Here is a 14,566-nt window from a genome sequence, read left to right as displayed (position 1 = left end):
CTCCATTGCTATCTCCAGTGTTTTTTTGTCATTGTTTTAGGAAACTTTGATTTCGGAAAGAAAGAAAGCTGTTACAGGGGAAATTTATGACATGGACAGGCGTTTGAGAGTTTCCATTGTTGACAGATATATGCCCAGCTGTAAAGGCTATGGCAACTGCAGCTGAGAAGAAGAATGTGTCGGGCCACACAGACAGGACAGAGGTCACCACAAAGAAAGAATGCTCATTTGTTAGGAACAGTTTGACACCAAATACTTGTACATTTAATTCACATGATAAAGTTACCTTATGCTGCTTATTGCTTTGTATCAACATGAAATAATTAAATGATGTGGAACTGCTGTTTGGCTGTCTGCAGTTTTATCTTTGATGTGTCATTCCAGGTTCCGAAAAACATGCGGGTTTCATCTTATAATTATGCATACAGATATCCACACTGACATTAAATAATCAAATGTCTATTTTGGGAAAAATAATCACTAGAATTACCTGCTCTCTTATAATTACTATTAATCATCCCACCGCTAGTCTGTCTGTTTCAAATGTCACGCCAATAAAAACAGTTTATTTAAAAAAATAAACTGGATAATTTAGATTAAATACTCTTCATCCTCCTAAGGATGTGCCCTTATCATGTAAACTATTCCTGAATTCTCACTCACTTCTCTCTCTATCTCTCAACAGCCGTCCAGGTCCACATCCTGAAGGCGGACAAGGCAGGCGAATGGTGGAAGTTCACCGTTAACATCATCTCCGTCTACAAGCAGGGCGAGAGCCGCATCCGACGCGGGGACCAGTTCCTGTGGGTGCGAGCCAAGGATGTGGCCTGCAAATGCCCCAAGATCAAGCCAGGCAAGAAGTACCTGCTGCTGGGCAACGATGAGGACTCGCCGGGCCAGAGCGGGGTGGTGGCGGACAAGGGCAGCCTGGTCATCCAGTGGAGAGACACGTGGGCTCGGAGGCTCAGAAAGTTCCAGCAGCGGGAGAAGAAAGGCAAGTGCAAGAAGGCCTAGGGTGAGGAGCCAAGACAAGGGGGGACAACTCAAGAGCTGGACGGAGGGATTAAGGAAGAGGAGAAAATGGAGAGACAGAAGGACAGTGGGAGAGAGGAGGAGAGAGGAGGATCGACCGGTGCTGCTTTGAGCGGAGGCATGAAGAGTTTATTAGGAAGATATTTGAAATAGGAACTTTTTTTTGTGAAGGAGCTCACCTTGCATTTTTGTTGTCGTTTGTTTATCAGTTTCTTCAAGATTGATTGATTTCTTGTGGATTTTGCTGAGTTTGCACCTATACCCGTTTAGAGAGTAGTTTTTCTCATGGCTTCATTATGTCTTGACTACATGGCAATGAAACATTTTTTGTCCACTGCAAATGAAAAAACAAAGCAAGCCATTGCAACTAAATATTTCAACAGCAGGCCAGTAAGTGAGCATATTGAAGATGTAAAATCAGGAGGGGATTGATCTTTGTTCATAGCCAGATAACACAAACTGTTCAGTGTTTATTCACAATATACTTTATCACCAGTTTTTGAGGTGTTAGATTTCATTATTCCAAACAATTTACCACTGAATCATTTTATCCAAAATATGGTGGTAAAAAAATCTTCTGTTTAAGTATTAAACTGATCAACCAGATTCAGATACAGTCCAGAATACCTCCATGTTTGGATACAAAAGGTTTTGTCCTTCGCCATTTCAAACTACATTTACCACCTACATGGGTATAATGACAAAGGCCAAATAGAGTTAAGAAGTTCATGGCCTTTGGAAGCATAACATTAGTCTCTATTAGACATAAACATTGGACATTCATATACACAGTTTTGTTTGTTTTGTCTGGTGAGAGTCAGTGCAGTATTTAGGGTAAGATGAGGGCAAGAAGTTCAAATTAAAATTGTTGTTTAATTCTGATCATTCAAGCCCTTATGTATAGTTCATAGTTGCATGTAAGATTCTCACATTATAGAGAGGTGTTTGTTCATGATTCTTTTTTTTTTTTTTTTTACCGTTGCTGCTCTTTGATCACTAGAATCAACAGTGTTTGGGATTCATTTTAATTACTCTCCATACAAAAAGGACTGACAAGGATACTCTTTTTTCCACTGCTATGGACACTTATGATTTTTAGTAGCAGCAAGATAAAGACAGACCATAACTTCAGTTTCTTTCTTTTTTGTTTTCTTCTTTTGATGAGGTATTTATATTGCTGTGCATTTGTTTCAAATGGTTGCAACCATTTCAAGGTTGGGGGGGGGGGGGGGGAGAAAAAAGACGACCTGTGGACATTGTCAGAGGTTCATCAAACCCACTCTATTGCTTAACATTTCTCCCCACCGAAAATGGAGTTGGTTTTCACGGCGGCAGCTCCAGAAGCTCACCTGTGGATCAGAGTGTTGATTCACTGCTGAATTTGTGGAGCTCAGATGGAATTGAAGCCAGCTCTGGTCCCACCAATTTTGGGGAGTTTGCTTTGGTATATATTCAAGGTGTTTATATTGTGTAATCACACAGAGGATTTTCAGTTGTAACCTATTCTGTAAGATAATTTTAAAAACTCTGCAGTTGCCACACAACAGGAGATCTGCGATGCCCGGCAAGAATAAGCCCATGAAATTAAGACAATGGAGCAGCAATTCTCAACATATCAGAGGAACTCCCTAATATTATCCTCAATTTTATATTTGTACCTATAAATAATTTCATTGTACTTAGATACAGTGAACCCATTAATATGTCTGATTAATCTGATTGGGTGTTATTTTATTCCTGGGTGTCATGTCACAGTTAGAAATCATCATTGGTGTCACTGGTATTTGTTTTACAAACAATTTAGTTAAATAATATTCATAATATTATAGAAAGCTTTGAAACAGAAACACACCCAGGCCCTTGGTCTAAATAAGCAGACTATGTGATGCTTCCTGCTCTCTCTCTCTCCCGCAACATAAATATTTGCATACATTTCAAACAATTTGGAGTTATTTCAAACCATAAATAAAAAACACAGTGCACATATTTATTTGAGCTGCCACTGTGAAGAACGTTTCTAAAGATTGTTTGAGTACTATTAAGCTTGCTTGATCCGTTTATATTTATATATATTTTTGTCTATTTTGCCAATAAAAAATAAGACCATTTGTTCCATGTGCGAGGTAGTATAAGCTTTCCTGAGGGTACAAAAAAATGATTTTCCAGTCCAAATGTAATTTGTATAGATAGCGTTTCTTTTTGGTAAATAGCATGAATTAGAATTATATAACAGTTTTCAGCATATGAACACTGTAATCTGGCATGACAATTTTGGGGAAAAGCATATAAATTGCTAGAAAGCATTTTGGATATTCTAGGTGACATAAACATCTCTGGAGTCCTCAAGGGCATTCTTTTACTACCATGGATTTCTTAAACCTCTAGAATGAGCTAACCAATCCTACACATTTTTGTCTTGATGAGATAAAATCATACTAATCAATCATACACTATCCACCCATTTGCCAGTAAAACACGATGAGTTCTTAATGCCCCATATTGATTTCCAGTTGTCAGTTGTCCACTTGTCAGGTAGTAATTACAATATGTCAGACATGTCAACTAGCTGGATCTTATTAAAATAACACACTTCCACTTCAGCTGGAGATGCACCAAGATGGGATACAATGATATAGGCAAGCATGAGCAGAACGACTTTGAATAGGACATTTGACTTGTACAGATCATTCTCACACACACACACACACACACACACACACACACACACAAGCGCGCACACACGCTATGTACTGCTGTCATTTTCATGATGAATCACAAAGCTATAAGATGTAATATTTATACAAACACTGACATGTTACTGTCCTCATCTTATATTCATCAACTAAAATATCACATGTAACTGTATTCATGTTTGACACTAGATATGTAATCAAAATCACAAACTCATTTTTGTACCTGTAATACCACGATGTACATTTTAGAGTCTTTCTTTCAAGCAATGAGATGACAGTGTCCTGGTTCTCCAGAAAACCAGCAGTTGCTTTTTTTTGTTTCATACTGACTTGTAAATGTAGCTGTGGCCAATGCAAGAAAGTCTGCCATGTTGTTTGATGTGTACTAATATATTATGGTTCTTATGTATGGAAATATTTAATGACAAGACAGTGTGGATTTTGTTATTTGCCTTTTTTATTACCTTTCATGGTTGTTAGATGGTTGTGATTCAAAACCAGATTAAGGGGGTAGGATTGGGTGGGTGTTGGAAATGATAACTACTGAGCATCAACCTGGTAGAACTAAATTCGGCGATTCGGTTGAAAATAAACCCTTTCATGTCACTAGGGGCCTCAACCTGCTCTGTGGTCATTGTCTGGTAGACAGAGTGTTGATTGTGCTAGCATGGGCTCGGTCTGGGGGGGGGGGGGGGGGAGCAGACGTCCATCCACAGTCTCATATGTGGCTCACCTGAGATCGAGCTGAATGACGGGGCTCGAGTGTTCCTGTAGCCATGTCATCGCTGTGACTACGCACATGGAAAAGTATCCATTTCTTTATATCCAACTTTATATACAAAATAACACGTTCTTGCACTTTCCTCCGCATAATTATTTTTCTTCATAGCTTAATTAAATGAATGGGGACTTATAATAACAGTAAGCTGGAGTCAGGGTACAGTGTTAGTGTAACTGTAAAATGTGTTTATTAGAAATTAGAACCACCAAGCTAAATTGATTTACAGAAAGTGAAACAGTCTGGTTAGCAACAAAAACCAGCTTGGTTTGTTTTGATTGAATGTTTCTCCAAAAAACATTATAAAATTTCAGGACAAACGATTTAACATAGCATACCACATGAGACCAGTATTGCTAAGCACGTGGAATTACAGTAACCAACCTGTGCTCTCGGAAAAGCAGACAGAACTGGTTAGGATATTGTATTGCTTGGGCAGTCACAAGAGCCGCTGCTGCCGCCCTCAAAACCAAACAACAGCCGTTTAAGGAATCAAAACCTTGCTGTGTTGGCATCCCCTTCAGTCCCCTCCACTCCTTGGCATCAGGTTTGGCCAGCTGCACTTTTCCTTCATTTTCACAGGGAGGGCAAACGAAGGGCAAAAAGTTTATATGAAGGAAGAGGAGCTGAGGTAAGTGTGACCGGGGCCACCTGACACAATTTGACCTATGAAAGCCCCACACCCCTGGTGTCCCTCGCTGACGAGTACTGATGCAGCAGCGGTAAAAAAAAAACATATCCAGTTGTCTTCCATGACATCTTCATTAGCCGGTGGGCCACACACCAACCACGACTATAGCGATTAGCAGAAGCACAATCACCACCAGCATTCCTGTAGGGAGAGACCATAAAAAAGGTTAGCAGAGATTCAAAATATGGGGGCCTCGGAGGTTATACTGACTGTCATGTAGCATTTCTTCATGTTGTTTCTGCCTAATGAATAAAGCCTATCCCATAGTGCCTCTTCTCCCACAGATGGTCAACATGCCTGATTCATTCACTCATTCTTTGAAGCAAAAGCATTACCTATAAAAATAGATATCTGGACTCATTCATTAAACCCAGGCCTACTGTTTGAGCAACTAAAGAGGAATATCAATTTGATTCAGTGACAATCTGCTAATCTAATTGCAAAGGTTATTAAATATTTTAAATAATTATCCACCTGCAGTTACGAATCATTAGTGCTGTTCTACTACGTTTTTCCACATCAGTACACCATGGGGTTTCTAAATGTTCACAGTGAATTGGGTATGAAGGAGAGGACATTAAAGAAGTGAACTGTGGGTGGGTAGGAGTTCCTGGAAACAGACCTTAAAACAGTAGAAGTAATATTTCAGTTTTCCTCTATCACAACGAAGACGTATGAAGACAACGACAGATTAAGTAGTTTCATTCCTCAGTAGCGACTCCTACTTCAGGGAGGTCTATTATTCTCGTGACGCAACGGCAATAACAGCATAAAATACTTGCTGGAGTAGGACCATGTCCTAAGAGAGTAAAACTTACTGCTGAGCTTTTAATGACAGGCCTGATAGCCACGTGTGGAGCAAAGGGCCTGCAGCGTGTCAGCAGGCTAGCCACGGCTAAAAGACTTCTCTCTCTCCCTCACACACACACACTCTCCACACACACACACACTCTCTCTCTCTCTCTCTCTCTCTCACACACACACACACATTCTCTCTCTCTCTCTCTCGCTCACACAGACTCTCACATTCCCTCACACACTCACTCACTCTCTCTCTCTCTCTCTCTCCCTCACACACACTCTTAAGAGCACAGAATATCAAGCACAGCATGCACACATAAACAGCTCACCTTCGAACCCTCAAGAAAAATATTTTCTGTGTTAGTCTGGTCTGAGCGTTGATGATCACTAAATCATGGCAATTGACAACTGCCTATGGAAATAGGATTCTTTTTTCTTTGCAAATATATGTAGAAAACCAGATGTATTCTTGTATCCTTGCTTAATTTTTTGCCCTGATATGGAGCTGCTAGACGTTTCATCAAATTAAGTGATAAATGTGGATCAAATTAAGTGGTAAAATTATACACTTCTTTTAGTGAAATGGCAATACCAAGCTGACATACTACCATTCAAGATTGATCGGATAAATGAACAGTCAATCAATCAATACCATTTCCAATTTTTTCTAGCCAAACTACCCAATCGTTTATTAAAAAGCATTTGGGAAAGACTGTTAAACGCTTTCTTTTCGATAATTAAAGAGCAATGTCTGTTTTGGGCGATCCATGCTGATGGCATTTTAAAGCCTGAGTGCCAGTATCAGTACTCGCTCTACATCCAAACTTACTGAATGTGAGAGTGACCAATTAAATATGTATGTGGGTGTGGCGCTGAAAAGCATTCCTGCCAGTGTCTGTGTCGTTGGTCAAATTTCGCAAAATAAGCTTGGTTTCCATCAGCATCTGCAGCTGCTCCAGATTGTTTGGAAGAAAGTCCCTGGAAGCTGTTGTTTGGAAAATCAAAGGAATGCTCAGTGTTCCATAGGTCACAGACTTTTTAAGGCTAACAATTCCTGAACCCCCAGTACAAGTGACAAGTGGCTCAAACCAACTCTGCCTCTCACACTCTCTCACACTCTCTCACTCTCTCTCCCTCTCTCTCACACACACACACACCACACACAACACACACACCACACACACACACACACACACACACACACACACACACACACACACACACACACACACACACACACAAACCCTCCTGGCACCTGTCACAATAGGCCACACATGCCCCTTTTTTCAATTTCAGTGATTAGGAAAAGATTTCAAACAACTTTCATCTTGTTAAACTCAGCGGCTGTAGGCCCTGTCCCTCACCCTCTAAAGTTGATCTTTGTTATTCCCAAGCAGACTGGTATTTTTCTTCCCAGTTCCATCCGCTGGTTTACATTTCTCTCATATTTTGGCTTTCTTGCTGTGCGTTCCCCGCTGTGGCGTAATTGCCAACGGGCCCACAGGGAGAGAGAGAGACAGCGGTGCTAGACGTAGCCATGCAGAACTAATTGTGTGTGTTATTATGAAACACAGCCTCTCTCTCCAGTGGCAGCGGTGGTGGTGGGGGACAACTCAAAGATTGGGGTTCTTTTGTTGTGCCAATCTATCCGAGACGTCTGAAAGGACTACTGTGAAACGAGGGTGAGGTACCTGTCAGAACACCTAAAGGAAACTTCTCAGAGAAGGAGAACGGTAGGAGACAGCGGATTAACATGAGGTGAGAGGACACGGAACCAAAGGATGGACCTTCTCGGAGCAGTCGGAGAGTGGGAAAATTCACTTTTTACCCTTCTTTCCACAACAAGTCTCAATGCGGGCAGTCCCACTGATCATATATGTGAGTTAAGCAAGCCTCTTTGCATGTGATGGTTAAACAGCCTAACTTTGTCTTTAAAACATAATGCAAGAGAAAGTGACCAGAGCGCGCGCGCGCGCGCACACACACACACACACACACACACACACACACACACACACACACACACACACACACACACACACACACACACACACACACACACACACACACACACACACACACACACACACACACACACACACACACACACACACACACACACACACACACACACACACACACACACACACACACACACACACACACACACACACACACACACACACACACACACACACACACACACACACACACACACACACACACACACACAGGGCAATGACACGCCAGTGGCTAATTGTGTCTTTAGCATTGAGAAGGCTGTGACAGGCCTGGACAAAGGCCTTGAGCCCCCGCAGACCCCAGCAGACCTCTGCCTCCGCTTTCACACCCTCCAGACCCACCCCTCAGACCTCGACTGCCCCCTCCACAGCGCCCTCTCTGAGGGACTGTCACAGTCCAGCTAAGTAACTAAATAAGCGACTCCTGACCCTGGCCCCAGTGGACAAATGGCAATAATCATGTTTGCTGGCCACACAGATGAAAGGGCTCGGGCCAGCACTGGGGCACAGGGAGGCGGGGTTGGGTGGGGGTGGGGGTCTGTGTTTGGGGCTGGGGAGCTGACCACCCAGGGTCTCCCGAGCAGGGCACTGCAGACTTCCACCCTGTGTCCTCCACCTCATCTGTCCTCATCATAATTGATGCTAAATGGGCGAGGGCTGAAGGGAGAGCTGGAGCACTGAGCCCCCACACCCCCACCATCTCCCCCACGGCACCTCCAACCCCTGCCTGGCTTCAGAACCTTCAGACGGGCACAAAGGGCTCAGCTGACCTCACAGAAAGAGGTCAAGTTTTATGTTAACGTGGCTAGCCGTCATTTCACTAATTGTAATCTTATTAGTGTCCACACAATAAGCGACGAAGGTCAAATTCCAACGCACAGACAATATTTAGCGCTGGATGTATTTTTTTTCTTTTATCTAAGTGAGCTGTAATTATTCTTACAACATTTTGTGTGCATTAAATGCAAAGGCCACCTTCACTGATGTAAAGACATGCCGATGAGTAAAACAACTCAAATGCTATACTTTATGACGCCCATTGAAACCTGAGTGCCTTGTTTATCTGAAAAAAGGTGAATGCCCGGAAGGTCAATATTCATGTATATGGCTACCATATATCTTTTGTTGTTTTTAAATGTTATGCAATAGCTTTCGTTGTTGTATGACTGTATGAGATCAAGAGGAACGGGTATGGATTCGTCCAGAGGTCCTACCAGGCGGCTTTAAAGCACCGCTGTAAGCAGGGCTATATAGACGAAAATAAAGACGCCTGTTAATGAATGAATGAACTAAACCTTGGCAGGGTAAAAACATTGAAGTAGAACGATAAAAGACAGCAGGTTTCTCTGTAACATTGTATTTTTACAATTTATATAATCAAAATTCTTTGAGCATTTAACTTGGCACATTTAACAGCAGGTATCTGTGAAACGCTGCATTCTGAAGTCCCTGTGTCAATAGAAGTTTGATTGTTTGCGATAAAAATAGCTTTTCCAACAATATTCCTTAGGTGTGTGGTAAGCACAAAGCAAACTTGCACGCTTTTTCCTGAAACATCAGTGGAAAGAATCACGGTGGGAAAATGACTAGCCATGGCTAGACATACTTGATTATTTTTAATTTCATACTTAAAAATCCCGCCAGGGCCTTACATAGACACAGAGTGAGCACAATTTGAGCTGAATTGGTCAAACAGTGGAGGGGTTAGAGGCTTTCTTGATTAGACTACTTCTTGGTCGCAGAGCCAGATATTAGCAATGGTCATATAACAGCTGCAGAGAGAAACCCTTCCAAACGTTGGTGAGGATTGTGGAAAATGGTTCATGAGTTTCAGCTGTTCTGGTCAAAACGCCCATTCCCACAATATTTATTGATATCCAAGAGAACATTTAAAAAAATTATCACTGACTGACTGAAACGGGAATTCCTGAGAATCCTTTCGGCCTGATGTGGTGAAAACCAGGCAAAAGGCCCACGACTTGGTAAAGCTGGTTTGGCAGAAAATGGAAACAACCCCAAACCACAAGAGGGTAGAAATAAATAGAAATCAGAGGGAGTGATTCGTGATTCATTTTTGCTTCAGTGCTACACTTTTGGCACTCTACAACCGGCATGTGGGTAATTGAGGTGTGTGTGTGTGTGTGTGTGTGTGTGTGTGTGTGTGTGTGTGTGTGTGTGTGTGTGTGTACAACCGGCATGTGGGTAAGTGGGGTTGTGTGTGTGTGTGTGTGTGTGTGTGTGTGTACAACCGGCATGTGGGTAAGTGGGGTTACCCTAACAACCTGTGTATGGAGACAGCGTGTCTTCACACATGTTTTACATTTATAATTATTACAAGGCCTCTCAATCCTAACACCGTCACATCCCCATTCACTGTTATGAAGAAACACACACACACACACACACACACACACACACACACACACAAAACCAGCACTAAACACAATATATATCCCATAACTCCACAGTTCTCTGGGAAATTAGAGTCGGGTCAATTAAGAGACAAGCACCATCACAGACACAAGCCCTTTCCCAGCTCCCTGCCACCCCAACTTTGACAGCTCCTTCAAGGAGTGCGACTCCTCTGGCCTACTTTACATGCAAGCCTCCAGTGGGGCTTGGGGGGTTCAGGAGTCCCACTAAAGACGGAGAGGATTAGTGGCTGGGGGAGCGAAGGGCCGCCATCGCCGCCGCCGCCGCCTCGAGCCGCCGAGCCCGCCGAGTGGCTTAAGCCCTGGGAACCCTGCGCCGGCCAAACCGAGGCTTTTTTTTGGGGCGAGAGGCTAGTTAATCTGTGGCGCTAAAAATCCACCCCGACTAAACCCCCATTTCTATCACGCCTCTCAAGTGAGCACAAATGACTTTGTGAAAGGGACCTCATTTAAACTTTTTTGCTTTTTTAACAACTTTTGAATTCCGTATAGTGCTGAAAGAAGGGCCATTGAAAAAGGTTAATCCGTGGCCCAGTTGTGTCTACGTGTTTGGGACTTTTTCCTTTTTTTTGTTCGATGCTGAACCAGACACCATCTGGGCTTTTGCTGGCACACACTGGACTGTCCTGCCACAGCATGATAGCTCTCTCTCACACGTGTGTGTGTGTCTGGTGTGTGTGTGTGTGTGTGTGTGTGTGTCTGGTGTGTGTGTGTGTGTGTGTGTGTGTGTGTGTGTCTGGTGTGTGTGTGTGGTGTGTGTGTGTGGTGTGTGTGTGTGGTGTGTGGGCGTGTGTGTGTGTGTGGTGTGTGTGTGTGGTGTGTGTGTGTGGTGTGTGTGTGTGTGTCACAGCATGATAGCTCTGTCTCAAACGCCAAAAACACGATTTGTGTGTTTGAGAACAAGGCCTGCTCATCCTTGCAGAATTCCTGACGGCGGCGAGCATTGCGTGTCTGTCTGAGCAGCAGACACAATGTTGAATTCCAGGACCTGATTGGGGTTGTGTGTGTGTGTGTGTGTGTGTGTGTGTGTGTGTGTGTGTGTGTATGTGCGTGTGCGTGTGCATATGTGTGTGTGTGTGTGTGGCGGAATCCTCCAGGCCGGGTCTCAAGTGACGAATCAGACAAGCTTCTTCGGGCAGCTTGTGTACATTTTCATCGTTTTTCTCTCCTTCAACTTTTTTCTTTTTTTTTCGGGTCGGGCAGGAATGGGGATGCCATGCGAGCCTGGCGTGGCTGCAGTCAGTCACGCCACTGCCGTGTCTGCACCTTGACGCAGGGCTCCCCGGGGGGAATGCGGGCTCTTCCTCCCCTTCACTCCAGCTGACCCCTGGCTAGGCGTGACCTTCCCTTCCCTTCCCGCTCCACGCTCAGGTCTGCTGTTTAGCAACACAAAGGCTCTCCGAAATTCCCAGCCTGTACACCCCCTCCTCCATCCGAAGAGCCAACTTACACACAAGCTTAGAAAAACACATACCAAGGGGTTGAGAAGCAGAAGGGTCTGATCTCAAAGATTCAGATCCACAGATTCCACAAAAGTAAGGATCAAGCCCCAGTACATAGAACAAATGTACACATTTAAATACATTTAAATATGTTGTTTTGTATCCCTTTCCTTGCCTTTTTATTCTTCACCAAAAAGTGCTTCTTCTCTGAATGGCTGCATTGGGAGACTGAAAGAGAAAAAAAAAGGTGTCCTCTTGAATGTCTCACTCTGAAAGATTGAGATTCATCCCATCCCTCAGTCCGCTTCCATTCTTTGAGAGGGGTGGCTGGCTGGCTCATTCAGACCTCCCAACTCAAGATGAAACAGCACGGTCTCAATTCATCCCCCCGAAAACGCTCATTTACTTGATGAAGTGAGTGTGAGTTACTGTGAACGACGGCAAAAGCGTCTAAACTGCGGTCACGGGTTTCCTCTTAAAAGAAACACTGAAAAGAACTTGAGCGGACTGCTGTGCCATCAGTTTCTGAGATTGCCGAAGACAGCACCGTGAAAGGTGTGTTCTTAGGCACACTAAAACCATTAGGCAGCAGATGAATTTAACACAGCAGGACAGTTGAGGGGAAAAAACATCTCTAACTATTGTGTTTGGCATTCTTTCCCCTTAATTAACTGCAGTTAAGAGTTGGTGGTTTAAATTTGCCTGGAGTAAACATTGGGACCTCTTTGCATGTAGTGACTCATGTTACGTTTGTGATACTAAAATATAACTTTAACCACTTGTGTAGAAAAATATATCAAGTAAAGACCTTGGGTGTGATAGAACACTTTAAGCAACAGCTCCACACTGCTTAAGTTAGAAAATGCCTTAAATTTAATAGGCTTTCAGTTCAGGAATCATAAACATCTACCAAAGAAGAAAAGCATACTTGTCAGAGAGATTTGTGGAATGTTGTATTTTCAATTCCTTCCCTGCACTAAACCAAGACAAGTGTCAAACAAAGTGAGAAGAGAGGAGAAGAGAAATTAGTGTGGGGGGAAAAACACCAAGGTGCCTGCCTCCATCTCCTATTGATGAGAATGTATGAATACCTTTGTCTGAGTGTGTGTGTGTGTGTGTGTGTGTGTGTGTGTGTGTGTGTGTGTGTGTGAGAGTGTGTGTGTGTGTGTATGTGTGTGTGTGTGAGAGTGTGTGTGTGTGTGTATGTGAATGTGTGTGTGTGTGTGTGTGTGTGTGTGTGTGTGTGTGTGTGTGTGTGCATGAGTGAGAGAGAGAGTGAGAGAGAGAGTGTGAGAGAGAGTGTGAGAGATAGAGAAAGAGAGGGGAAAGAAAGAGAGAAAGAGGGGTGGGGAGGGGAGAGCCTACACAATGTGCACAGTGACTAGGCTCTGGGATCCTCAAACAAACTTTCACAGGGGGGGGGGGGGGGGGGGGGGGGGGGGGACAAGCAAATGGAATTATCTTTTCAATTAGCTGACCTTCGCCGATGTTGCTACATTTCTTCAACAACCCTCTACACAAGCCCCCCCCCCCGCCCCCTGATAGATGCTAACCAGGGACTGCCCTGTTACCAGGGGGCTTCCTGGAGTGAAAATGCGGTCGTCTCCCAGGCAATGCAGGTCATGGTTTACTGGGCAAACAACCACACGGTCACCTTTGGAGGCCTGTTCCCTCCTCCTCGCCACCACATAAACAAACTCAGACCGCACTGTGCTTCGGAAGGTCACACCGCTGAAGCAAACAGATGAAGCAGGCTAGGCTAATTGTCAGGGAGGGTCCTTGTTTGGACACAGTAGCAAGTAGAAATTAGGGGCCTGGTTGGGGGTGGGGATGGGTGGGTGGGTGTCGCTGTATACAGCAAGGTTCCTGGAGTAGCGGGGCCACAAAGCCAAAGCTGGCTGCTTTAGTAGCTGTCTCTCTGTGCCAGTCCTCCCCCATTGATCTTAATGTTGTTTCGCTGCCAAATGTGCTCGTCTACATCAGCATCAACCTTTTCTGGACGATTAAGTAGCACTCGACGTACTTCTCGTGACCGGGGGCTCCCAAACGACCAAGGGGCAGCTGGGATGATGAACTGTCTCTGGCAAACAGCAGTCCTTCCCTGGCTGCCCTTCGCATCACGGCCCTACTGCGGGATCCCCCACCTCCGCTCCCCCATTAGCAGGTGGCAGTCTGATGCATAGCGGAGAGCGTCGAGGCACAGGCCGAGGCGGCCACCGGCCATCCATCTCCCTGTCGTCGTTTACACCATCTGCTAGCCGTGCAAAACAGGATGCGCTACGACGATGCCGCTATAATTCAGAGCCATCTTTTGATTTCAGACCTCCGTCTTACCGTTTCTTGGGCTATTACCACGTGTTACCATGGAGCCCACAGATGGCTTTGTCTCCAGGCAGAGCAGTGAAGGGATGAATTTGGGGGGGGGGGGATGTAGGTACGTACGGCTGCCCTGGGACACCCCTGAGCGAAGTGGTGGATTTAGAGCTTGGGTCTGGGTTTGCCATTACTGTGTTGAGGGCTGAGTACCGCCTATAAACCTCCCAGCAGACGGCACACAGTCGTGAGATCTGCACGGAGGAAAATAGGTAAGCGGGACCCTCGTAAATCTGGAGCAGAGACAGACTTATTATAGCTGAACGCGGGGCACATCAAACAGCCTGGGGGAGCAACACAGGC

At 44.4% G+C, this 14,566-nt stretch overlaps 2 protein-coding genes across 2 annotated transcripts in view; one reads left to right on the top strand and one right to left on the bottom strand.

Moving 5' to 3' along the window:
• Window positions 1-1,014, top strand: part of ntn1a (netrin 1a) — a gene marked incomplete at both ends in the record, with an annotated part of 55,899 nt that extends 54,885 nt beyond the window's left edge. Inside the window, one exon of the mRNA XM_080834522.1 lies at window positions 686-1,014. Coding sequence (XP_080690648.1) covers window positions 686-1,014 — 329 coding nt within the window. The remainder of the gene's footprint in view (window positions 1-685) is intronic.
• Window positions 1,015-4,739: 3,725 nt separating this feature from the next.
• stx8 (syntaxin 8) overlaps window positions 4,740-14,566 on the bottom strand; it is a 42,183-nt gene continuing 32,356 nt past the window's right edge. Inside the window, exon 8 of the mRNA XM_080834532.1 lies at window positions 4,740-5,335. Within this exon, the coding sequence (XP_080690658.1) occupies window positions 5,268-5,335 (68 nt within the window). The 3' untranslated portion in view covers window positions 4,740-5,267. The remainder of the gene's footprint in view (window positions 5,336-14,566) is intronic.

The sequence above is a fragment of the Sprattus sprattus genome (genome assembly GCF_963457725.1).
Source record: "Sprattus sprattus genome assembly, chromosome: 1".
NCBI classification, from domain to species: Eukaryota; Metazoa; Chordata; class Actinopteri; order Clupeiformes; family Clupeidae; genus Sprattus; species Sprattus sprattus.
This window is presented reverse-complemented; position numbering and strand designations above follow the sequence as displayed.